Source organism: Mustelus asterias, chromosome 6 (genome assembly GCF_964213995.1).
Source record: "Mustelus asterias chromosome 6, sMusAst1.hap1.1, whole genome shotgun sequence".
NCBI classification, from domain to species: domain Eukaryota; kingdom Metazoa; phylum Chordata; class Chondrichthyes; order Carcharhiniformes; family Triakidae; genus Mustelus; species Mustelus asterias.
In genome coordinates, this window is record NC_135806.1 from 65,454,029 (window position 1) to 65,478,850 (window position 24,822).

Genomic DNA, 24,822 nt, shown 5'->3' on the forward strand with positions numbered 1-24,822 from the left:
ATATATAAGGATTTTGCAGATAACTCTGAAACAAAGAGAATTAAATTCACCTGAGTAGCTACCGAGCAGAAGGAAATGATTCATAAGCTTGAAAATGGATTAGAAAATAAAACAGCAAACAAATGTTTAGCTGAAATTGTGAAACAAGTGGAAATGAATGTCCCATTTTTGAGATATCAACCTCCAGCAAGAAAATGGCAGACTCTACAGAAAAAGAAAATTCAAGTCCACTTTCGGAATAACTGGTGTGAACATTGCATCCGGCAAAAATGGGACAAACCCATGTGGGGGACATCTTACCAAAAACATTCTAAGTCCAGGACGGGTGGGAAAATGGGAGAGTTTCAGATTCGTTTTTTGGGTCAGATCAAATCTGCTATTTTATCCACTCAGTGCATGAAAAAACAGCAGAAATGGTTTCTCGCCTGTAGGGGAGGGGGGGCGAGGCTTAAGTCACCCAAACGCTGGCTGAGAGAAGCAGAAGGTATCATTGCGCATGTGCAGGTCTCAATCAGCAGAGGCCTGTCAGTCAGCCTCTGCCGCTCTCTACTTGCCTCCAAGGCCTCCACAAAGCACCCAGTCTCTCAAACATAGCAAAATCCACATGTAAATATAGAAACCTATTCCCCCACCGCTACTGCAGGGGCCCATGGCCTAATCGAGATCCACCCCATTCGCCCGGAACGACCTCCTCTTCTCCCACCACTCCCCAATCGGCCGCCCGACACCCTACCCAATCAGCTGCCCTCATAATCAGCTGCCTGACTGTCCCCCAGCTCCTCCGATCGACCTCCCTCCCTTTACCGATCCCAATGCAGAGTGCACAGTGTTACCTTCCCTTCCAACATCACCAACCGGCCGACCCTGGTCTGGCCCCACCCCCAGTAGGCCTCGCTCTCTCTCCCACCCACCCCCCCTCAGGTACCACCCTCTTGGCACTGCCCAATGGGCAGTGCCAGGGTGCCAGGCTGGCAATGCCCAAGGAGCAACCTCCACAGGGGGCCTCAATGGCCTCCAGTTCTACTGGCAAGGTCATCACGACTGGTCCCCAATGCTGGGTACCAGCTGTGATTCTCGCTGGAGAGAACCTCTTCCGATGAGGTCACACAGGCAAGTGAGTCTGGCAATAGCATCTCGGTCTCATTAATTCAGTGCAAAAACAGATCTAAATATATATCAATAAATTATTCAACCTCGCGCTGGAAAAAGGCGCGAGGCTGATCCCGCCGGGTATCCAGTGCCGGTAGGATCGCGAGAGATCGGGCACGAACCTCATTTCTCGGCTCTCTCGCTATCTTATTGGCTCGTCCCACCCATCGGCTGGAGGGGTACCGCTCTCCTCCATGGTGTCTGAACAAAGCTCATGGGTTCTCAATAAAGAGAAATTCAACTCGAAGGAGCATAAAAGGCAAATCAAATGGAGACAAGCATGTACCAGAAGCACAGAGTACTACAATTTCAACACCAAATCAACAAGTCAAGCAATAGTAACTGAGACTATCATTCCTCTAAACATGACAAGAACAAGATCTGGCAGAACTGTCAAACTTCCATACCATCTGAATTTATTATTCAGTAATTTGGGGGATGGGGAAGAGTAGCAAGATTGTATTGCAAATATATTTTGGTAAAGAATTGGATGAAGTGTAGAATAAGGATGATGGGCTAAAGCAAGTGTAGGACTGTAAAACATTACCACCCACATAGTGATGTAGAGGGCCACATGATGGGAGCTGTAGAATCTGGAGGGAGCCAAAATGAAGTCAAAACCCATGCAGGGCTGTATCTTGGAGATGTATATTTTTGTGTTTTAGAGATGTAATACTAGGAAACACGGAAGTTTAACACACTGGAGCTTTATGTACAATGTGACATCTCTTACATTGCTGTTTCTTCTCTCTGTTTCCCACACTTGGACTTATAACATCACTTCTGGTGAATACATCAGTTCAATAGAGGTTCATTAGAGCTAATAAGAATTGATACAAATACATAATATTTCCTCCCTCCTGAAATTGAACATCTCCAACAAGTTCAAAACAAGTTCAACAAATCTGCCACTATTAATAAGTCAGTCTGGATGTCGTCCCTCTGGAACAGTTAATGACAGAACTCTGGCGTCTTCTTCTTCACACTGGTGGTAACCTCTGACGTTTTTGTCCTTGCACTAACATCAGTGTTTGGCATAGGAATTAGAGGTTGTCCCTGTGTCTGATCAGAAGTTGAGGTGTTGCTTTCCTCAACATTACCTATTAGTGTCAGGATTATAGGAAGGTTCAAGTAATGACTTTGTAGAGTTGAACCAGAATTTTGTACAGGCTCTGATTCCAGCAGATCGGTTTCTTCAATCAGCAACTGGTCTGCAAGACTCCTCCAGATAACGTCATCTCTGATCTGGACAGTATGGGAAACAGGTCCAATGTGTGCATGAATTGTGGCGGGAACCCATTTCACCTCTGTGGAGTAAATCCTAGCCAAGACTCATTGTCCTTGGTGGAGAACTCTATGCTTTGCCTCGTTTTCCCACGTTTCATTTGTACTTGCTGTTTCTATACAATCTCTTTAGTTTTTAGAGGTTTTAACAGATCGAATGTGGAACATAGTTGTCTTTACATCATTACTAATGCAGAAGAGGTCTTGTCACGGAATGTGCGGTATTCCTATACACTGGTAGGAGCTGAAGACATTTGATCAGTGAGCCTTCTTCCCTGGTTGCTTTCAAGGTATGTTTCATGGTTTGGACGAAATGTTCTGCTAGTCCATTAATAATAGGTTGATACAGTGCGGACTTCATATATTGAAAACCATTTTCTTGTAAGAAACCTCCAATTCGTGAGAAACAAATTGAGGTCCGTTGTCGCTTACCAGTTGTTCAGGGAATCTAAAATACCAAATGATAATTGCTCCACTGAGTGTCGCCTCGTTTTCTCAACCTTTTTGTACAGCATGGACATTTCTCCTTGTTCTGTTTAAATTGCTTTTTCTTCCTGCAGGCACAGTCTGTGTCCTATTTTTCCACAGCTTCAAGATACCATGCCTTTCCCCTAACATTCAGCAGCAGAATGCCCTGGCTTTGCACATTGGTAACATGTACAAATCTCAAGATTCTTAGGTGTCAATTCAGCAGCTATTTTGTGTATCAGAGAAAACAAACTCAAGTGTTGAGCTTCCTTTGCAGCCAACTCCATAGGAACAGCAATTTCCATAGCCTTCTACAGAGTGAAATTACTCTTGGTTTCTGTGTAACTTTGCAGCATAGACCACAAACAAATCTGTCCCAAATAGTATCATTCAGCACATCTCCAAACTCTCAATATTATGCAAGTCATTTAAGCACAGAATTGTGTGATTTTATGTAATTTAAAGCACTCTCCAATCACCAAAGGTTTTGGCGAAAAACGTGCTCACAGAATATCTACAATCTGCTTGCACATCTTAATGCCTGGTTTCTCAGGTTGCACTAAATTATGGGAGAGATTAAACGTTTTTCTCTCCTTCATGCTCAGGAAAATGGGTGGCATAATATTTTCAGCTATTTTGTCTGCCTGTGCAAAATAGTCAAAATACTCAGTGTAGGAGCTCCATCGGCCCACATTTTCATCAAAGGATCCCACAACATCAAAAACACCTGGCATTTTTCTATTAATGGAGGTTTCCTGTCTGCACACTTCGGAACCACACTTTCAGCAGCTACCTTGATTTCCTTACACATAAAGCAAAAACCCGAGCTTCAACCTCTTAATTATCATAGACAGCTGTATAATTTGTTCTCCATATCATTATTCACATCCACCTAGCCTATTAGTTCTAGATAGCAAGTGTCGCGCTGGGTGAAAAGTTTTTCTTTCTAACTTTGTTTCCAAATTTTCTCCATAAATTTCTTCTTCCCGGTGGCTAGCCAGCATACGCTCATAGTCTTCATGCCAGTTTTTATGCTATGTTTTGGAGATGTGATTCTCGGGCGCATGGAGGTTTTAAAAAACGGAGCTTTATTTACAGTTTGTGATCTCTCCTGCGCTAGGACTTATAACGTCACTTCTGGTGAATACATTCATACAACAGAGCTTCACAATAGCTAATAAGAATTAATGCAAATACAAAGCAGATAGAGTTACAGGTAAGTAATAAATGATTATGTTCAACCAAATAAGCCTCCAGACCTCTTTGTCAGACACCCAACAGCCTTGCAACTTTAGGGCATCAGAAGAGTTTGACCATGAGCATTGTTCCTGCTCCTCTTCAGATCTGAGAATGGAAGGCAGCAAGGCCAGTAGGGAGGCCGAATGCAGAAGCTTTTTCTAGGTGCAAGACCCTTTGGAATGAACCTGCACCAGGAGTGTAGGGGATATGCATGCAGGTTCAGGTCATTGTAGATAGATCTCAGAACAGGCGGGCTCTATCGGCCTGGAGCCCAAAGGAGGCAAAAGAAAAATTGACCTTGCAACGTTTAAACCTGAAAGATAACCAATTTTAGCTCTACTAACCTTATCCATCAAGTGGCACTCACCTGTCCGACAAATATGTTGCCTGCTGCTACCAATGACTCGGTGGCAGATGTATTCATGGAAATTTGCATTATCCAGCCAATCTGAACAATGGAAAAAGATCTAAAGTAGCTCAAGGAATATCATTACAAAGAAAATTAAATACTGTAACATTTAAAAATTATGTTTCTTTATAAATGAGGTTTTTTTTCAAAACTGGGGAGATTTTAGTGGTTAAGTTTAAAATTGACCTGTCAGGAATGTCAGAGTAAAGGGCATTACAATTGTTTTATCATTTGATAGGATATATATGATAGATATAATTAAGATAACATTGTGAACATTGAAGCAACATTCTCTTTGTGATAATTCAATTAAACTCTGGTTTTCATCCAAGATGGACACCAATATATGGCATTTAAAACTGAATTTCAATGCAATGAAGATAATTCATGAAAAGCTAATTGAAACAAACAAGCTGATAGGAAAACATGTGACCAGAGTGTTTCCAATAACCCGGAAAATCATATGATGTGTCATAAAGGGCTGGCAAGATGCAAGACTAGCAAAACAATGATAATGGTCAGTGTGGCTGGTGCCCACATGGGTCACAACTGTTAACAGGATCAGCTAAAAGTGAAAGAGAATTCTCAACTGTCCCTAAGAGAAGCAAAATACTGTGGATGCTGAAATCTAAAACAAGAATAGAGAATACTGGAGTAGGTCTGGTAGCACCTGTAAAGAGAGAAACCAGAGTTAACATTTTGAGTCCATTTGTTTCTTCATCACAACTGAAGAGGGAGATTATGATAGGTATTAATCTATAGCTGTGAGAGAGGACAACAAGATGTAGCACCTAAGAACAAAAAGCAGATGGCCTGGTGTAGGAGAGAGAGTGGAAGGTCGTGGGGTGGAAGGGAGACATTAAATATACAGAATATTTATAAAAAGGGTTTTAGATGGGTGGCACAGTGGCACAATGGTGAGTATTACTGCCTCACAGCGCCAGGGACCCGGGTTCAATTCCGGCCTCGGGTGACTGCGTGGAGTTTGTACGTTTTCCCTGTGTCTGCGTGGGTTTCCTCTTGGTGCTCCGGTTTCCTCCCATAGTCCAAAGATGTGTATGTTAGGTGGATTGGCCATGATAAATTGCCCCAAGGGAATTGACAGGACAAAAATGTGGGGTTACGTGGGTGGGATTGTTGCTGGTCCAGGCTCGATGGGCTAAATGACCTCCTTCTATACTGTGATTCTATGAATCTTCTATGACAAGTTTGCTCTGTTCCTGCTTATTTCCCATTTGAAGTAAAGTGTGTCTGGTCTTCCTTTCGATAGCATTTCCATTTAGTTATTTAAAATGGAATATGATCAAAGTTCAGTTCATTTCACATTTTTTGCATAGTCTCCTGAATATCAGAAACCTTTCTGGAGGTACTTGAAGAAAAATGATGATGATCTTTATAAAATCTGAAATAAAGAAAGTTGTTCAAAAGCCAGAGCATAATAATTCCCAAGTAATGGCTACAAAATAGATAGATACTTGATATCTCCATCCCTGGAGTTGCCATGTCCTTTTTAGTTGTTCCTTTAACATGATCAGATTATATGAAGGAAAGTTTGATTATATAATTCATGTTGATTCCTCAGGTGATCTATCAGCAGCGTAGTCTTTTAGAATTGTTGATCCTTTTTATTCTTCTAAGATCATTGGAGGACCAAGTGATGAATGTTACATAATGCAGAGTTACAATGCAATTTCGTAAACCTACCAATGAAAAAGATATTTTTGACATTTCCTGTTATTATGAGGTTGCTAAATAAAGTTCCTCCCTGTTTATTTAATGAATTTAAATTTTGATTTTTTTAAATATTATTGTATATTGGTATTGTGAAAGAACTCAAATCGAAGCATAGGTTCCAAGTTTGCAACGATAAAATGTCAGTATTTAGTAAATAGTTGGTACCTAGATTTGATTTGAAGATTATATGAGGACAAAATGTCCTCAGGGAGGCAGGGATAACAGTTTTGAGATCCTAAGAAAAAATAAGAATCCCATTTCTGGGTAAGATCAGGCAGATATTCTTTAAAAAAACATATTTATGGTTCACCCAGTACTGAGCTTAGCTACACTGGTAAATGACATGTCCTTGATTCATACTGATGCTTACAATTTTAGTGTATTTGCCATCTGACCAACAAGTAATAAAACTTCACAATTATAAAACTTTACAATTATTAAAAAGTGCATACCTTTAAGATGAGCCATTGTATAAATCCAAGATAATATAATATGGAAATTACTGTGCTGAAGAAAATCACTATTGGTAAAATCTAGTGATAAAACAAAGGAAATCAGAATTAGCTGTGTTAAACTTGAGCTGTGTTATATTTTGGGTAAGTTAATAATGAATTACTAAGTTAAATAAATAAGGTTAGACAGACATGGCAGGGATGTTGGTGTGCTGTGACAATGGCAAATTATCCCTGCTTCATGTGGGAATTCCACTGCAAACACAGATCATGGTAAGTGTCTGCAGCTTGCACAATTTTGAATCAGAGTTGCTGATCTGCAGTCTAAGTTGTAGGCATTGTGGGGCATTAGGGAGGGGAAGTGTTATCTGGACACTGTTCCAGGAGACAGTCACGTCTCTTGAATTGATCAGTCATCAGGGTTAGAGGATTTGACTGAGAGTCAGGGAGGTATGGGGATATGCATACAGTGATGGAGCCTGACTTTGTCCAATAGGTATGAGGCGCTTGCTACGGATGTGAATGTTGAAAAGGACTGTGGATGAATGGACTGACCATGGCACCATAGTGCACCTGGTTCACTAATGTCCTTTAGGAAATCTGCCATGCTTGCCTGGTCTGGCCTATATGTGACACCACATCCACAGCAATGTGACACTTAAATGACCTCTGAAATTATCTAGCAAGCCACTAGGTTGAGGGGAAATTAGGGATGCTCAATAAATGCTAGCTCAGCCAGTGACGCTCACATCCATGAATGATTTTAAAAAAGGTCAAATGGCATGGTGCCTTTATTGCAAGGGGATTGGAGGAATAAAGAAGTCTGGCTCAATTGCAAAGAGCCTAGGTGAGACAACACCTGGAATACTATCAGCAGTTTGAGCCTCAATATTTAAGGAGGATATACCTGCATTAGAGATGGTAGAGCAAAGGTTCAGTAATTTGGTCCCGAGGATGAGGGGTGTTATATATTTAAGTGGTTGCATGATTGCTTTAAGAGCTGGTCACTTAATTTGATGGTGATGTCATTGGAGTGTTTCACAGGCTACTGTTTTAGTTTCATTTTGTACTCTGTACAGTCAACAGCACCAGTAAAAAAACCTGTTGTTATTTTGAATTTACATGTGCAAACCATTTCTTTTTCTTTTTGTTTAAAACCCATTTAGGACATTACAACAAGAAAATTGGCAGGATTTAGTTTCATCGAGAAAAGATCCTAAGAAGAAAAAAGAAAATTGTGGGTCCTTACACTTCAAATGTTAGAAAGCTAGGGAAAATCAACATCAGGATTAATGATTGAAGAGATAGGGAAGGAAGACAGAGTAAGAAAAAAAAGGGAAAATATCACCGGATACTTTATATCTCACCGGAAAAAACACTGGGTAGACTCCTTTAAGCTGTCGGGTCCAGGCACAGTGTTGCAGTGTTTAGCGGGAGAGTAGGGGACTCCCTATACAGTTGAAAAAGGGTGGGAGCTCTCTGTGTGGTTTTAAAAGAGGGGATATTAAGGAAGGCTGAGCTTCCAGACAGTATTTGGCATATTTGAAATGAACAAATGCACTGTTATACAGCTGGGGCCATTTGAATAAATTAATAAATCAAGTCAACAGTCTCCAAGGTAAAAAGGGGACTACTGGGAAGACAGTCAAAAAATTGATACTGAGCAGTCTTAAGTTGCTAGTTCTTGCAAGAGAAATTGCAAGTCAATTAGTACCATGGGTCCGTTCAATGAAGAAAATGGATCATGGAGTTCCCTTGCACAGTGGTTTTGGTACTTTGTACAAGCGAATAAAATTGCAAACTAGTTATTCATACCAGCTTTTCTCTATACAATAGGAAGTAAAACCTTCAATTTGCTCTGTCAGCAAAGCAAGGAACCAAAACATATGATTACAAAGAACAAAGAAAAGTACAGCACAGGAACAAGCCAGGCCCTTCGGCCCTCCAAGTCTGTGCCAATCATGATGCCCTCAATAAACTAAACTTGATAAAGATCCCCTTGAGCAGCATTAGTCTCCAAAGCCACCATTTCATCGCAAAATGGTTCAGTCCCACCAAACGAATCAAGTGGTAGGCGAAAGCATTGCTCAATTTGTGGCAACCTTAAAAAGATTGAGAGTTTGGTGAGTCATTAGAAGATATTCTTTGAGATCGTCTAGTTTGTGGTCTCCAAAATGAGGCCATCCGAAGAGGATTGCTTACTGAACATGCTTTGACTTTAAAGTCAGCAGTAGAAATTGCAGTGTTGATGGAACTGGCTGTTAAAGAGGCTTCACATTTTGATATAGGAATGAAGATCCACAAGTTGGGAACTGCCCGTAAGAAGTCAAAACAGCAGGAAACATGTCACAGATGTGCAAAAATGGACCATTCAGACAGCGAATGCTAAAGTAAATAGTCAATTGCAGGAATTGTGGCAAAACGGGTGAGAGATCCTATGTATGCTTAGCCCTGTTTGCTTCAGTCTATGCAAAGACTTCATTTTAAGATATTTCTGCCTATGCAACTAACTATGTAAAGCTTAAAAATTGACTGTTAACTTGACTACATGTAGAATCAAAGAACAAAGAAAATTACAGCACAGGAACAAGCCCTTCAGCCCTCCAAGCCTGCACCAACCATGCTGATCGTCTGAACTAAAACCCCCTACCCTTCTGGGGACCATATCCCTCTATTCCCACCCTATTCTTGTATTTGTCCAGACGCCACTTAAAACTCACTATCGTATCCACTTTCACTATCTCCCCCAGCAGCAAGTTCCAGGCACCCACCACCCTCTGTATAAAAAACTTGCCTCGTACATCTCCTTTAAACCTTGCCCCTCGCAACTTAAACCTATGCCCCTTAGTAATGGACTCTTCCACCCTGGGAAAAAGCTTCTGACTATATACTCTGTCCATGCCCCTCATAATCTTGTAGACTGCTATCAGGTCGCCCTTCAACCTCCATCGTTCCAGTGAGAACAAACCAAGTTTCTCCAACCTCTCCTCATAGCCAATGCCCTCCATACTAGGCAACATCCTGGTAAATCTTTTCTGTACCCTCTCCAAAGCCTCCACACCTTTCTGGTAGTGTGGCGACTAGAATTGAACACTATATTTCAAGTGCGGCCTAAGTTTCTATAAAGCTGCAACATGACTTGCCAATTTTTAAACTCAGTGCCCCGGCTGATGAAGGCAAGCATGCCGTATGCCTTCTTGACTACCTTCTCCACCTGCGTTGCCACTTTCAGTGACCTATGTATCTGTACACCCAGATCCCTCTACCTATCAATACTCTTAAAGGTTCTGCCATTTACTGTATATTTCCTATCTGTATTTGACCTTCCAAAATGCATTACCTCACATTTGTCCAGATTAAACTCCATCTGTCATCTCTACACCCAAGTCTCCAAACATAAGACCATAAGACATAGGAACAGAATTAGGCCCCTCGGCCCATCGAGTCTGCTTCGACATTCAATCATGGCTGATATTTTTCTCATCCCCATTCTCCTGCCTTTTCCCCATAACCCCTGACCCCCTTATTAATCAAGAACCTATCTATCTCCGTTTTAAAGACACTCAATGACCTGGCCTCTACAGCCTTCTGCTGCAAAGAGTTCCACAGATTCACCACTCTCTAACTGAAGAAATTCCACCTCATGTCTGTCTTAAAGGATCGTCTCTTCAGCCTTCTACGTTTTTCGGGCAACACCAACGCATATAAGGACTGTAAAATGCACATTGGCCATTTAAATGGTAGAAGTGGCCACGGTTGGCTGCAGAAACTGGCTGTTTTCTCCCAGCAGGCTCAGCCCTGCCTGTGTGCAGAAATAGTGCCTCCAGTCGAATTCACAAATGGTCAGGGTCCAGACAGGCTGCTGATTAGATTAACTGAATCACAAAGGGAGCAGATGACGTCACCAGACCAGACCCGCATCGAGATTGGAAGATCGATACCAGCCACAATGTACCTGGATAAGATACAATAGATACGATAATGGGGCTATCCAGCAGTAAGGAGAAACCCATCTCCATGATGGGAAAGCAATTTGTAAGCCCCGGTAAAGTGATTAGGAACATCGATGGGCCATTCATACTGGACAAGGCAGTCTCAGCCATTTGTGATTTCAATAGACTGTGCTATCACTGAGGCTGATAGTGATCTAGGACCATTGTTCTTGCAATTGCCAGTGGGGGCGGAGCTCACGGGACTTTTGAAATCTGAACTTTAAAAAGTGTGGCTTCACAGCCATTCTCTCTTTTTCTCTTCGGACCCGCATGGCAACTCTCTCACCCTCCTGAACCGCGTTGCAGACAGCAGTTTTCCAGCACACAGCCAGCCCAGAAGGTCAAGGTTGGCTCAACTGAGTATTTCCTAGTAATTCGTGAAGTTCCCGAGGGTAACATAGCAGTGGAGGCTTTTGTGGGAATGGTGGGTGCATGAACCTTTTCATAGTATAAGATATTGCTAACACTGTTTGTTAGAATTCACGCTCTTCCCGTTTAGTTTTGTTCCCATAGTCATAGAGTATAAGATACCTATATGTTGTTTTCTGGTGTTGATGAGGTTTAATTTTGGTGTTTAATAAAAGATATATGATTTGAACTCGATTGGAGCCCATCTTGCTCTTTCATTTTCTCATCAGCTATCTCTGGTCAGGTCATATTTTAATATCCCTTACCATAATTCCGGAGTCGAGAACCGAGGATACTCTGGGCAATTCGAACCCGCCCACTCAGGAAAGGCTGCCAGGTAGTGGATAGGCAGCAGTTTCCTTTTCTCTCTTGGGGGCGCTACTCTAGTGAAGTAGGCGCAACGTGGCCGTTAATCCATCGGCGAGAGAGAGAATCACTCAGACATTGGTGGGGTTTGAGTAACGGAGAACCAAACCTAAAATAAGCCCGCGAGTGGAGTTAAAAAGAGGGAGCCCGCTACAGCCTGAGATTGTGCCCTCAGGTTCTAGTTTTTCCGACTGGTGGAAACATCCTCTCCACATCCACTCTATCCAGGCCTCGCAGTATCCTGTAAGTTTCAATAAGATCCCCCTTCATCCTTCTAAACTCCAACGAGTACAGACCCAGAGTCCTCAACCGTTCCTCATACGACAAGCTCTTCATTCCAGGGATCATTCTTGTGAACGTCCTCTGCACATCCTTCCTTAGATATGGGGCCCAAAACTGCTCAGAATACTCCAAATGGGAGTATTGAACCGATCTATATTTTGCTGTATCCTCTGATGGCCCTCATCGCTATCCCTCACCAACCTTTGTGTCATCCGCAAACTTACTAATCAAACCAGTTACATTTTCCTCCAAATCATTTATATATATTATAAACAGCAAAAGGTCCCAGCACTGATCCCTGAGGAATGTCACTTGTCACAGCCCTCCATTCAGAAACGCACCCTTCCATTGCTACCCTCTGTCTTCTACGACCAAGCCAGTTTTGTATTCACCTTGCCAGCTCACCTCTGATCCCATGCAACTTCACCTTCTGCACCAGTCTGCCATGAGGGACCTTGTCAAAGGCCTTACTGAAGACCATGTAGACAACATCCACTGCCCTACCTTCATCAAACATCTTCATCACTTCCTCGAAAAACTCGATCAAGTTAGTGAGACACGACCTCCCCTTCACAAAACCATGTTGCCTCTCACTAATACGTCCACTTATCTCCAAGTGGGAGTCAATCCTATCTTGAAGAATCCTCTCCCATAATCTCCCTACCACTAACGTAAGGCTCACCGGCCTGTAATTACCTGGATTATTCTTGCTATCCTTCTGAAACAAAGGAACAACATTGGCTATTCTCCAATCCTCTGGAACCTCCACTGTAGCCAGTGAGGATACAAAGATTTCTCTCAAGGCCCGAGCAATTTCCTCCCTTGCCTCTCTCAGTATTCTGGGGTATATCCCATCAGGCCCTGAGGACTTGTCTACCTTAATGTTTCTCAAGAACCCCAATACCTCCTCCTTTTTGATCTCAACATGACTCAAACTATCTACACACCTTTTCCCAGATCAGAAGGCCAAAGGTTAGCTGAAGATTGACTGCATTCCTGAAGGGTACACAATGCAGGCAAAAAAAATTTTCATAACAGCAGCTTCAAGGATTATTTTTCTAAGACGGAGACAGACTGTGAAAAACATTTCCAATAATGAGATAATAGTTGAAATATAGTTTGGATTTTACACTGTGTTTTTCACTTTGTTTTCGAGATCTGTTCAGTGTGTTCAAGTTCAGTACAGGGGCTGGCAGTAGAAGCCAGTCTCCAAGTTCACTTTTTCTTTTCGCTTTTGTCATGTTAATCTTTTTATGTTCTGTTCAATGAAAGAAAACCAGTATTGTCCCCTCATCTATTCAAATGAATGAATGGACTCAACAGTTTCTGGCACTCCGAACAGGATCGCTGAAGGCCTATTGGACTGGATCCAGGACATCGAACTTATGTCAGGATCCCAGAGGTGAGGACTCCTCTTAGTTAAAAGTCCTCTGTCGATTGTCTAAGTCTTGTCCTTCTCTTTATGTGATTAAAGAACCGATGCACTGGTACTAAGGCTTGAGGCCTTACTTAACGATATATCGTTTCGGCAGCGTCTGTGATAAGACTCCGACCCAGCTAGAATAGCCTCGAGATCCATTTACCCCTTAATGACCATCACCATGACAGAAGCAAAAAGTCACACCAAAACTCCTCCGCAGCATCAGTTACCGACCACAGTAAAAGGCAGGCCCCACTTAATGTTTTGGAGGATGAAATTCTGCAGCAACTAAGAGAGTATATAGAACGGCAATTTGACTTGCCCAAAACCTGTACTGAGATTGAACAGAAGTATGGCACCTCCAAGGGACAGTGGTCCTTGGATGAGATAAAGAGAGTCTGGGGAAATGAAGGATAAGGAATGCATCAGATGGTCCTGAGCCGTCATGGGCCAGACCCGACAATGGAATGAAATCATAAAGAATTCCCAACATGACTGCGATCTGACCAATACAAAGAAACAACTAAAAGCGGTATACAAACAGTTGGAAAATAAAACGCAGGAGTTAGAAAGGTTCGAAGTGGAAAATAAGGGATCTAAGACGAAAAACAAAACCCTAAAAGCTGAGAAGCAAGAATTTAAAAAACCATCTTCTAAAGAACCAACGCTGGTTAAAGGAGTATGTATTGAGTCCAGGCCAGGTTACCCTAGCATGCAGCAGATAGGAAAGGAATAGCGAGACGTGCAGAGGCGCGAAGCTGTCTTAGAAGTAGACTCAGAATCCTCCAGCGAGTGCAGCAACACTGCAGAAAGGACTTTTGACATAAGACACGCACCATTAAAGAGAAAACGAGTCAATATCGAGTCTGAGGCAACAACTGCACATGGTAAAACCATTAGTGAAAGCCAATATGCCTACCACCTACTGCATCAGGGGGCAAACCCCGAGAAAATTGATAAGTGGTCAGAAGAACTGCCACACCCTAAGAAAGGGGGCATGAAGACCCGAGGTTAATTAAATTGTCTCAAAGCTATCTACCAACTCCAACCATGAGACAGAGTTCAGATTATAACCGTAACGGTGCCCAGACGAGAGGCAAAGGGACTACAAAGGGATGTGCAAACAGCTCTGGGTGAAAACGAACACTAACTAAATGGAGGATCCGATGCCATCAAGTGGTGGCTACAGGTATTCAGCCCTGCCAAAACAGACTGAGGAAAAAATAGCAGCCTGTCAAGAGAGGTACAGAAGAGGTATGGCAATATGACGAACGGTTTAGGGCTGTGTGGATAGGATATTCGGAAATAGATGATGGATCCGAAGAAACGGATGGCAGTACTTTCGAACCCATGAAAGCTGCATTTGTCACTGGCCTAAAGAATTGGCAAAGATGGTAAAGTTACATTTGCCACACTGGGACAAAGTCGGAACAACATTCGCGATGTTGGTGGAGTGGTGTAAGCAAATAGATTGGGACATGAGAGCCCAAGTCCACGTCCTGCAGGCAGGAGAGATACCCAAGGATTCAGACAGGCCCTGCCAAGGGAGGTTACTGGGAAAATGCCACGACTGCGGAAAAGATCACTGGGTAAAAACATGCTGAGCCAAGCAGCAAGGTAAAGTATGTCAGGGACACCATAAGTCTCAGCATCAGTCTGAAGATGAAGAAAGTTTGAAGAAGTTTAAGCAGCTCACCATAGAGCAACAAGATGTGTTACTAAACACAGCAACAAACTAGAAGAGCCCACCCTCGTTCTCACAGCCCCCCTTCTAGCAATAGTGGAATAGAGGGGAGATGGGATATGTATAACCTCCTGGACACCGGAGCAGAATTAATCTGTCTACCACTGAAATACAAAAGACATTTCTCCATGGGCGACCAATTGGTAATAGCACAAGGGGCAAGTGGAGGTAATATAAAACTCCAGCAGACTAAATCTACTAGTATTCACCTTGTTCAATGTTGTTGCCTGGAACCATTGATTTGCGAAAAGCTGATTGCCTTTGATGAGTGGCACTTTGTTGGAATATTGCAAAAACCTGACAAATGTTATCAGTTGTTTCCCAGCAGGTGTCGGCAGCATGGGGCAATCCATCTGAAGGAGGGCACCATATCATCCCAGGAGCCTGGGCCTACATGAAGAAGATACACAAAGAACCTCTGGGAGCCAAGTGGGAAGGACCCTACCAAGTGCTACTAACCACTCAAGCAGCCATCAAGGTCCAGGGGAAGAAAGCCTGGATACACGCATCACACATCAAGAGGGCACCCAGTGGCTCCACCCAAGGACATATATCTTTCATACTTGTTGCATATATAATCACATTTTAACATGTTTAAACTCAGTATGTTGTTGTATTTTCGTATTTTAACCATTTATCTATTCTCAGGAAACAGGCCCTTTGGCCCAACGTGTCCATGCCGCCACTTTTTTTTAAAGCCCTAAACTAGTCCCAATTGCCCACATTTGGCCCATATCCCTCTATACGCATGTTACCCATGTAACTGTCAAAATGCGTTTTAAAAGACAAAATTGTACCCGCCTCTACTACTACCTCTGGCAGCTTGTTCCACTCACCACCCTCTGTGTGAAAGAATTGGACCCTCTGGACCCTTTTGTATCTCTCCCCTCTCACCTTAAACTTATGCCCTCTAGTTTTAGACTTCCCTACCTTTGGGAAAAGATATTGACTATCTACCTTATCCATGTCCCTCATTATTTTATAGACCTCTATAAGATCACCCCTCAGCCTTCTACGCTCCAGAGAAAAAAAATCCCAGTCTATCCAGCCTCTCCTTATAACTCAAACTATCAAGTCCCGGTAGCATCCTAGTAAATCTTTTCTGCACTCTTTCTAGTTTAATAATATATTTTCCATAATAGGGTGACCAGAACTGTACACAGTATTCCAAATGTGGCCTTACCAATGTCTTGTACAACTTCAACAAGATGTCCCAACTCTTGTATTCAATGTTCTGACCAATGAAACCAAGCATGTTGAATGCCTTCTTCATCACTCTGTCCACCTGTGACTCCACTTTCAAGGAGCTATGAACCTGTACCTCCAGATCTCTCTGCTCTCTAACTCTCCCCAGCGCCCTACCATTAACTGAGTAAGTCCTGCCCTGGTTCAATCTACCAAAATGCATCACCTCGTATTTATCTAAATTAAACTCCGTCTGCCACTCGTCAGCCCACTGGCCCAATTGATCAAGATCCCGTTGCAGTCCAAGATAACCTTCTTCACTGTCCACTATGCCACCAATCTTGGTGGCATCTGCAAACGTACTAACCATCCTTCCTATATTCTCATCCAAATCATTAATATAAATGACAAATAACAGTGGACCCAACACTGATCCCTGAGGCACATCGCTGGTCACAGGCCTCCAGTTTGAAAAACAACCCTCTACAATCTGTCGTCAAGCCAACTTTGTATCCATTTAGCTACCTCACCCTGGATCCCGTGAGATTTAACCTCATGTAACAACCTACCATGCGGTACCTTGTCAAAGGCCTTGCTAAAGTCCATGTAGACAACATCAACTGCACTGCCCTCATCTATGTTCTTGGTTACCCCTTCAAAAAACTCAATCAAATTTGTGAGACATGATTTTCCACTCACAAAGCCATGTTGACTATCCCTAATCAGTCTTTGTGTCTTTAAAAGTCTGTAGATCCAGTCTCTCACAATACCTTCCAACAATTTGCCCACCAGAGGTGAGGCTCACGGGCCTGTAGTTCCCAAGCTTTTCCCTGAAGCCCTTTTTAAACAAAGGCACAACAGTTTCCACCCTCCAACCTTCAGGCACCTCACCTGTAACTATCGATGATTCAAATATCTCTGCTCGGGGACCCGCAATTTCCTCCCTAGCCTCCCACAATGTCCTGGGATACACTTCATCAGGTCCCGGGGATTTATCTACCTTGATGCGCTTTAAGACTTCCAGCACCTCCTTCTCTGTAATATGTACACTCCTCAAGACATCACTATTTATTTCCCCAAATTCCCTAACATCCATGCTTTTCTCAACAGTAAATACTGATGAGAAATATTCATTTAGGATCTCACCCATCTCTTGTGGATCCGCACATAGATGACCTTGCTGATACTTAAGAGGCCCTACTCTCTCCCTTGTTACTCTTTTGCCCTTTATGTATTTGTAGAAGCTCTTTGGATTCTCCTTTGCCTTATCTGCCAAAACAATCTCATGTCCCCTTTCCGCCCTCCTGATTTCTCTCTTAACTCTATTCCTATACCCCTCATACTCTTCAAGGGATTCACTTGATCCCAGCTGCCTATGCATGTCATGTGTCTCCTTCTTCGTCCTGACCAGCGCCTCAATATCCCGAGTCATCCAGGGTTCCCTACTTCTGCCAGCCTTGCCCTTCACTCTAAGAGGAATGCGCTTACCCTGAACCCTGGTTAATACACTTTTGAGAGCCTCCCATTTACCAGATGTCCCTTTGCCTTCCCACAGACTCCCCCATTTAACTTTTGAAAGTTCCCTTCACCTAGCTCACATTGTGTTTGATGCTACCCAAGGGTGTCTTCACACCGAGGCCATTAATTAAACCTGCCATATTACATAATACTAAGTTTAAAATAACCTGCTCTCTATTTGGTTCTAGAACATACTGCTCCAAGAAACTATCTTGAAAACATTCAATGAAATCCTTAACCGGGCTTCTGTTGCCAATCTGATTTTTGCAGTTTACGTAGATGAAAGTCATCCATGATTATTGCTGTTCTTTTATCAGAACCCAATATTTCTTCCCGTATACTTTTTCCTACATTGTGGTTACATTAGGGGGCCTGTAGACCACTCCCATTAGTGACTTATTTCCCCTACTATTCCTCATCAATACCCAAATCGATTCACATCCTTATCTCCTGAACCAAGGTCAATTCTAACTATTGCACCAATGCAATCAACAGTGATCAACAGTGCTGCTCCTCCATCTTAGCACTGCTTCCATCTTCTTGAATGTCATATACCACTCAATATTCAGTACCCAATCCTCGTCCTCCTGCAGCCAGATCTCTGTCATGTCTATGAGATCATATTTACTGCAAGTTCCCCTCCAAGCCACTCACCATCCTGATTTGGAAATATATCGCCATTCCTTCGCAGTTGCTGGGTCAAAATCCTGGAATTCCCTCCTTAACAGCATTGTGGGTCAACCCACGGAACATGGACTGCAGCAATTCAAGAAGGCAGCTCACCACCACCTTCTCAAGGGCAACTAGGGATGGGCAATAAATGCTGGCCAGCCAGCGACAACCATGTCCCATGAATTAATAAAAGTAAATCTTACTTCAATGTCTGCCAGCAATTTGTTTACTTTGTTATGAATGCTACGCACATTTAAAGAGCTTTTAGTTCAATCTTTTTTCTCTGTAACATCTACTCTTGATTCTTTGTGCATTCTTAGGTATTTTCCCTTTGTCACTCCTTGCCATTCTCCAACCCTCATTTCCCATTTTACTATTTTCCTCTCTTTACTCATCTCTGCTCTTCAATATGCCACATCTTTCCACATTTGATCCCCTGCCTCCACCATTTAGTTTAAGCCATCTAATGGCCTTCCTTGGCAATTTGTCATCTTGAGCCAACATGCAGGTGAAGCCTGCAATTAAGAAAGTGTTCCCTTCCTGTCGGGGAACACTTCAGCAGTCGAGGGCATTCAGCCTCCAATCTTCGGGTAAGTGTTCTCCAAGACAGCCTTCAAGACACACAACAACACAAAATCACCAAGCAGAAACTGATACCAAGTTCCACACACGAGGTCAACCGGGATCTTGGGTTCATGTCACACTACCTGTAACCCCCACGATTTGCCTGGGCTTGCAAAATCTTACTAACTGTTCTGGCTTGAGTCAATTCACACCTCTTTAGCCTGTGCTTTGCCCTCTCTCCACTCGCATTGTCTGTACCTGTAAAGACTTGCATTCCAACCATTATCTTGCAATTGAGTCTGTGTATATATGCCCTGTTTGTGAACCCAACTCTCCACTCGCCTGATGAAGGGACAGTACTCCGAAAGCTCGTGCTACCAAATAAACCTGTTGGACTTTAACCTGTTGTAAGACTTCTTACTGTGCAATTAAAGAGGCAGTGGGTAAATTAGCATTGACTGCTAGTGGGAATTGAGTGTAGGATTTAAGAGGTGTGTGAGCAGTTTTTTTTTTAAAAAGAGGTTTACAGCATGGAAACAGACCCTTCGGCCCAACTTGTCCATGCCGCCTTTTTTTAAACCCCTAAGCTAGTCCCAATTGCCCACATTTGGCCCATATCTCTCTATACCCATCTTACCCATGTAACTGTCTAAAGGCTTTTTTAAAAGACAAAATTGTACCCGCCTCTACTCCTACCTCTGACAACTTGTTCCAGATACTCACCACCCTCTGTATGAAATAAATTGCCCCTCTGGACCCTTTTGTATCTCTCTCCTCTCACCTTAAACCTATGCCCTCTAGTTTTAGACTCCCATACTTTTGGGAAAGGATACTGACTATCTACCTTATCTATGCCCCTCATTATTTTATAGACCTCTATAAGATCGCCCCTCAGCCTCCTACGCTCCAGAGAAAAAAGTCACAATCTATCCAGCCTCTCCTTATAACTCAAATCATCACATCCCGGTAGCATCCTAGTAAATCTTTTCTGCACCCTTTCTAGTTTAATAATATCCTTTCTATAACAGGGTGACCAGAACTGTACACAGTATTCCAAATGTAGCCTTACCAATGTCTTGTACAACTTCAACAAGACATCCCAACTCCTGTATTCAATGTTCTGACCAAGCATGCTGAATGCCTTCTTCACCACTCTGTCCACCTGTGACTCCACTTTCAAGACGCTATGAACCTGTACCCCTAGATCTCTTTGTTCTGTAACTCTCCCCAACGCCCTACCATTATTTAATAAGTTCATTGAAAGCTTTGTCAGACTTCACATGTTGATTTGTTTTGCTCGTCTCCTTATCAATGGTGGCAGTTGATATTGCATAAAGGGTTTGCATCCATAATGCATTGAACATTAATGATGGACTGGGATTTTAGTGTGAGGAGATGGAGAGCAGAATAGGCCTGTGTGCTGGACTGTGCTAAGGACTGTAAGGCTCTCTATATGAAGTATCAGTAGCTCTAGCAGGTCTTTCAGGGTCTATGCAAGAAAAAAGTTTACCTTGGCTGGGTATCCGCAATAACAGACCACAGTCTTGCATTAATGTTATGGCCATCTAGGTCTGAAGCTTGTCGAAGTCTGCGATTGGAGAATGTGGGGTGGTTGCACCTGAACCACCCACAGTGCAGGTGAGGGACTCTGAGTTACCTCGAAACTTCATAGCAGGATAAAGATGTCAAGGGATATGGTTTTCGTGGGTGGGCAGGGACACAATCTTCCATGATCAATCTACATGGAGAAGCAATTTCAAGGGCCAAACACTGTTCTCAAGCTGCTCCTGCCTGTGGACTCATCTATGGTTCTGCCTGAAAGAGCTCTCTGCCAGATTGGCCCCCCTTTGGGAACAGCTGTGAGGCTGACTTGAGTGCATCACTGCCAAGATTAGATTTTAAATTGCTTCCAAGTTGCCATGCATACGGACTTTGCGAGAGCATGGGTAAAAACATAATTCAGTTACAGATGCCCAAGGAAAGGAGTATTGTGTAGGTTTTAATATACACATTTAGTGCCTGGACTCTGCATATTAGCATAGTTTGCCACATGTGAACGATCAAACTACCAGTAGGGTAGATAGCAACTAGTTTATGTTACCTTTCCAACCTGCTCCACAATCAAACCTCGTCATCATCTATCAACTTCCACTCATCGCCCTTGACCCACCCAAAATCATGATTCCTGTCCCCTCTGTCAATCTTGAACCTTCCTTCTGACCCTATTACCATCCATCTCCACATGGCTGTCCTCTCTGCAGAGCCAACGTTTGTTACCTTCCCTGTGTCCATCCTGGCGGTGACCCCTCCCATTACCCAAACCATCAGTGCAGTATGCCTCCATGACCCAGCCCCACCCGTGAAAGCATTAGCTCATGCTATCACATCACACTACACCTTACTGATTGTGACGGTTCCCTCCACTGCCCAGTACTCTCAGTTCAGCCACTAGGACCCAACCATTGAAAGCACTGACCCTGCCATCCATGACCGCACTTTCCAACCACCTTTGTCCACAAAACACCCTCCCCAAGCCCCAAGTACAGGAGCCATCATCCAAGAAAGGCCCTTCCCTTCAGCTAATGCCACTACACACGCTCATTCCCTTATTACCTCCCCCTTCCTTAGACATTCTCCCCATCTTTCTCCAGTCTCCCCCTTCCATATTTCTCCTGCCTCCCATGTCCGAATTCTGCTCTATCTTTCCACCCTAACCTGACTCCATCATTTTCCTGCCACCCATGTCCAGCCTCACGCCATTCTCCTACCCTACACCCCCATCCCTTCCATCCTTTGCCTGCATACCATGTCCAGTCTCCGCTTCAGCTTACCTCTCCCATTCCAACTTTCAGCTTCCATTTCCAGCCTCCGTGCAGTTTTTGCTACTGGCCTGCAATGAGTCAAGTTATGAGCAGTCCCCAAGAAGATGAAATCAGTGTCTATTGACCACTTAAGTCACAGAAGAAGTGAAACTCATGAGGGTGCCTACCATTTATATACACTCATAAAAGTGAACGCTCTAACTTCTTGCGGGTGGGAACTTAGTTTGAAGGACTTACTTAATTCTAGTGATGTAGCCTTTTAGTGAGCATTCATGATACACTAATGCATGCAAAAGGGCTTCCTAACATTGTTCATCAGGAAACTCCACCCATCTTTAAAGTCCCAAGAACATAATTGTGACGTTGGGAAACTGATTTTTGGCCTCACGCCAAATTAAGTTCCCTTTCATGCTTCTTGCTACTGGTGGGACTGGAAGATTCCACCCTTTGTTCCTGCTATCTGTGGAATTGAAAATACAGGGCCATTATCTCAGAATTAGGGGCCAATCATTTCAGACTGAGATGAGGATAAATTAATTCACTCAAAAGATGATGAATCTTTGGAACTCTCTGCCCTAGAGGGTTATGGATACTCCGTCATTGGAATACAATAGTTTTGGTCTTTCAATCAATCAAGCGATATATAAAGTAGGTGAGAAAGTGGAGCTAAAGCCAGCAAAGATCATATTGAATCGCAAAGCAAATTCAATAGACCATATGGTCTACTCCTGCTCCTATTTCTTGTGGTCTGTTGTCATTTAAATTGTGGCATCACCAGTTCTTTTTAGGTATTCCAAAGTGCAAGGTGCGCGTTAAACTGACCTTAAAAGCAAAAAAGTGGTTTGTGTATGCATCACCAAATAAAAATCTTGAACCAGCATCCGTGTAATTCAAAAAAATCTGTAAGGAAATAAGTAAATTGTGTAAATGTCTGTTCAAAAACATATGAAAAATCAACACGTTTCATAAGAATACAAGATAGCCAAATATTTAATATCGGTGTCATAAATGTTTAAAAGAACACTTTATTTGCTTACAAATATATGATGGTAAATCAAAAAATTACTTTATATAGTGGCTTTATTGTAGAATCACATTGAAGTTGTTTCACAGAGGTGATCAAATAATGGGTAATGAACTAAAGAATGATTATTAAGAAAAATAAACAAAAGTTTGGGAAAAGAGATGGGTTTTTAGGAAGTCTGAAAAAAAGGTGATAAACAGAAAGATGTAGAGAAGGAATTCCAGAGAATGTGGCTGGAGAAGCTAATGGTATGGCAAGGGGAAATGTACAAAACAAAACAGAGAAACAGGATTTGGGAAGTGTTTTTCTTAAGTTTCAGGGATAAGGAGCAGCAAGGCAAGTTCATAATGGGATTTAAATTTTAGCTGTTTGGGACAGGAAGCCAATGCAAGTTGAAAGTACTGATGATGAGCAAACAACTCGGAGTGGAATAGGACACAGGAGTTTTGGATGAGCTGATGTTGAAGGATGGAAGGCGAATGAAGAGGCTAATGAAGGAAAGGAGAAAGACTGAGATCTGACTTGGTTGTTAACTTGGCAAGTTTGCACAAGGCAGGTGGAGAAACTTTGATAAGAGGCTAAGAGTTGCACCCATGAGCCAAGTCTTAATTAAAGCCATGATGCCATTAAAATAAGATTATGAACAGGAAAAGCCTTGCCATCAACTGAGGACATTCCAGATGGTAATGCTCAGAGCAGCATTATTATTAATTTACTAGTTAAGGCAGAGCTGGGTGGAGCAAGTAGAATGAGGAGGTTGGCATGCTTAGCCTGCAGTTGGTATGTAGGCAGGAACATTGATCAGAGAGAAAGATGGTACGATTGGTGCAGTTGGGCATCCCGTTGTAAGAAATCAGTACTGAGTACTTCGGAGAATACAGTGGAACCCCGATTTAACGCGACCCGATTTAGCGCGAATTTGGATGTAACGCGATGTATCATTGGACCCTTTCTTTTCCGCTCATGATTGGCAAACTTAGCACAACCCCGAATTAGCGTGACCCCGCTTTTTTCACGATAACATTTTATGCACCCCAACCATCGCGTTATAACGGGGCCGCACTGTACCAAGAAAGGCGCGGAAGGTAGTTGAGGGCTTATTCAAGGGATGGGCAATAAATGCTGACCTAGTCAGCAACACCCACATTCCATGAGAGAATAAATAAACTGAAAAAATGTACATGTGAATGAATAACACCAAAATCCAACATTGTCAATTGCACATGATGTCCATGTGAAAAAGCACAAACAGCCTTTTCCCTCTATAAACATAAAAGGTTTCTCAAAAACAATTTGAAATTCAAATAGTTTGTTCATTTCAATGGACTATCACCATGACTCCCATGAGTCCAATGAAATATCTCCAATTTCTGCCAAAACCCTGATCTATAAGGCCCTCAGTCTATGTGGAAGTTTCTGTAGACTTGTTTAGAGATGGAGCATCTGTTCCAAATACAGAAGAGAATCCCTTAAGTGGAGGAATCTAGTTTAATTGTGGAAGCTGGTATGCTGGGGGAGAAAAGGCTTACTGGCCACTAAAAAGCAGAAATAAGTCCAGTCTGGGATTGTGTAAACTCCGTTTAGAATTTAGAAAACGTTTCTAACTGCAGCCCTATCACAAAGCAACGATAAGCATTTTCCAACACTGAGGGTATCCAACAACCTCGCAGGGCATGTTCAAATTTCATCAGATTTGCTAGCACTTTTGAGATAATGAGCACTGAAGATGTGTTACTAATGACACAGGGAATGCAAATTAGTTGCCTCACACTAATCCCACACTCTAGCAGGAATAATGCTGCAGGGCATTGGCAGAGCATCACACAGTATGATAATTTCATATTTTTACATGACCAATAAACAAAGTTAGAATTTCCACTCAAGTGAAAGCTTTTTAACCTTGGATCACTCACCTCTAGTGTATTTTCTATCCATGCTGGACTCTCAGCACTGGGATGAGGAAGAACAACTAACTATTTTGAGATGCTTGAAGAGACTAATGGAGAGGGCAGTGTAACTGGGGAAGACCCCAAAGATGTGCTGGGGATAACACCCCCCCCCCTGCCCCCCCCCCCCCCCCCCCACCCCAG

The 24,822-nt window shown here is 42.8% G+C and overlaps 1 protein-coding gene across 1 annotated transcript in view; it reads right to left on the reverse strand.

Moving 5' to 3' along the window:
* The window catches only part of LOC144494666 (solute carrier family 28 member 3-like), a 198,760-nt gene that overhangs the window by 97,126 nt on the left and 76,812 nt on the right, over positions 1 to 24,822 (reverse strand). The window contains 3 exon segments of the mRNA XM_078213870.1: positions 4,508 to 4,588; positions 6,736 to 6,816; positions 22,531 to 22,608. Coding sequence (XP_078069996.1) covers positions 4,508 to 4,588; positions 6,736 to 6,816; positions 22,531 to 22,608 — 240 coding nt within the window.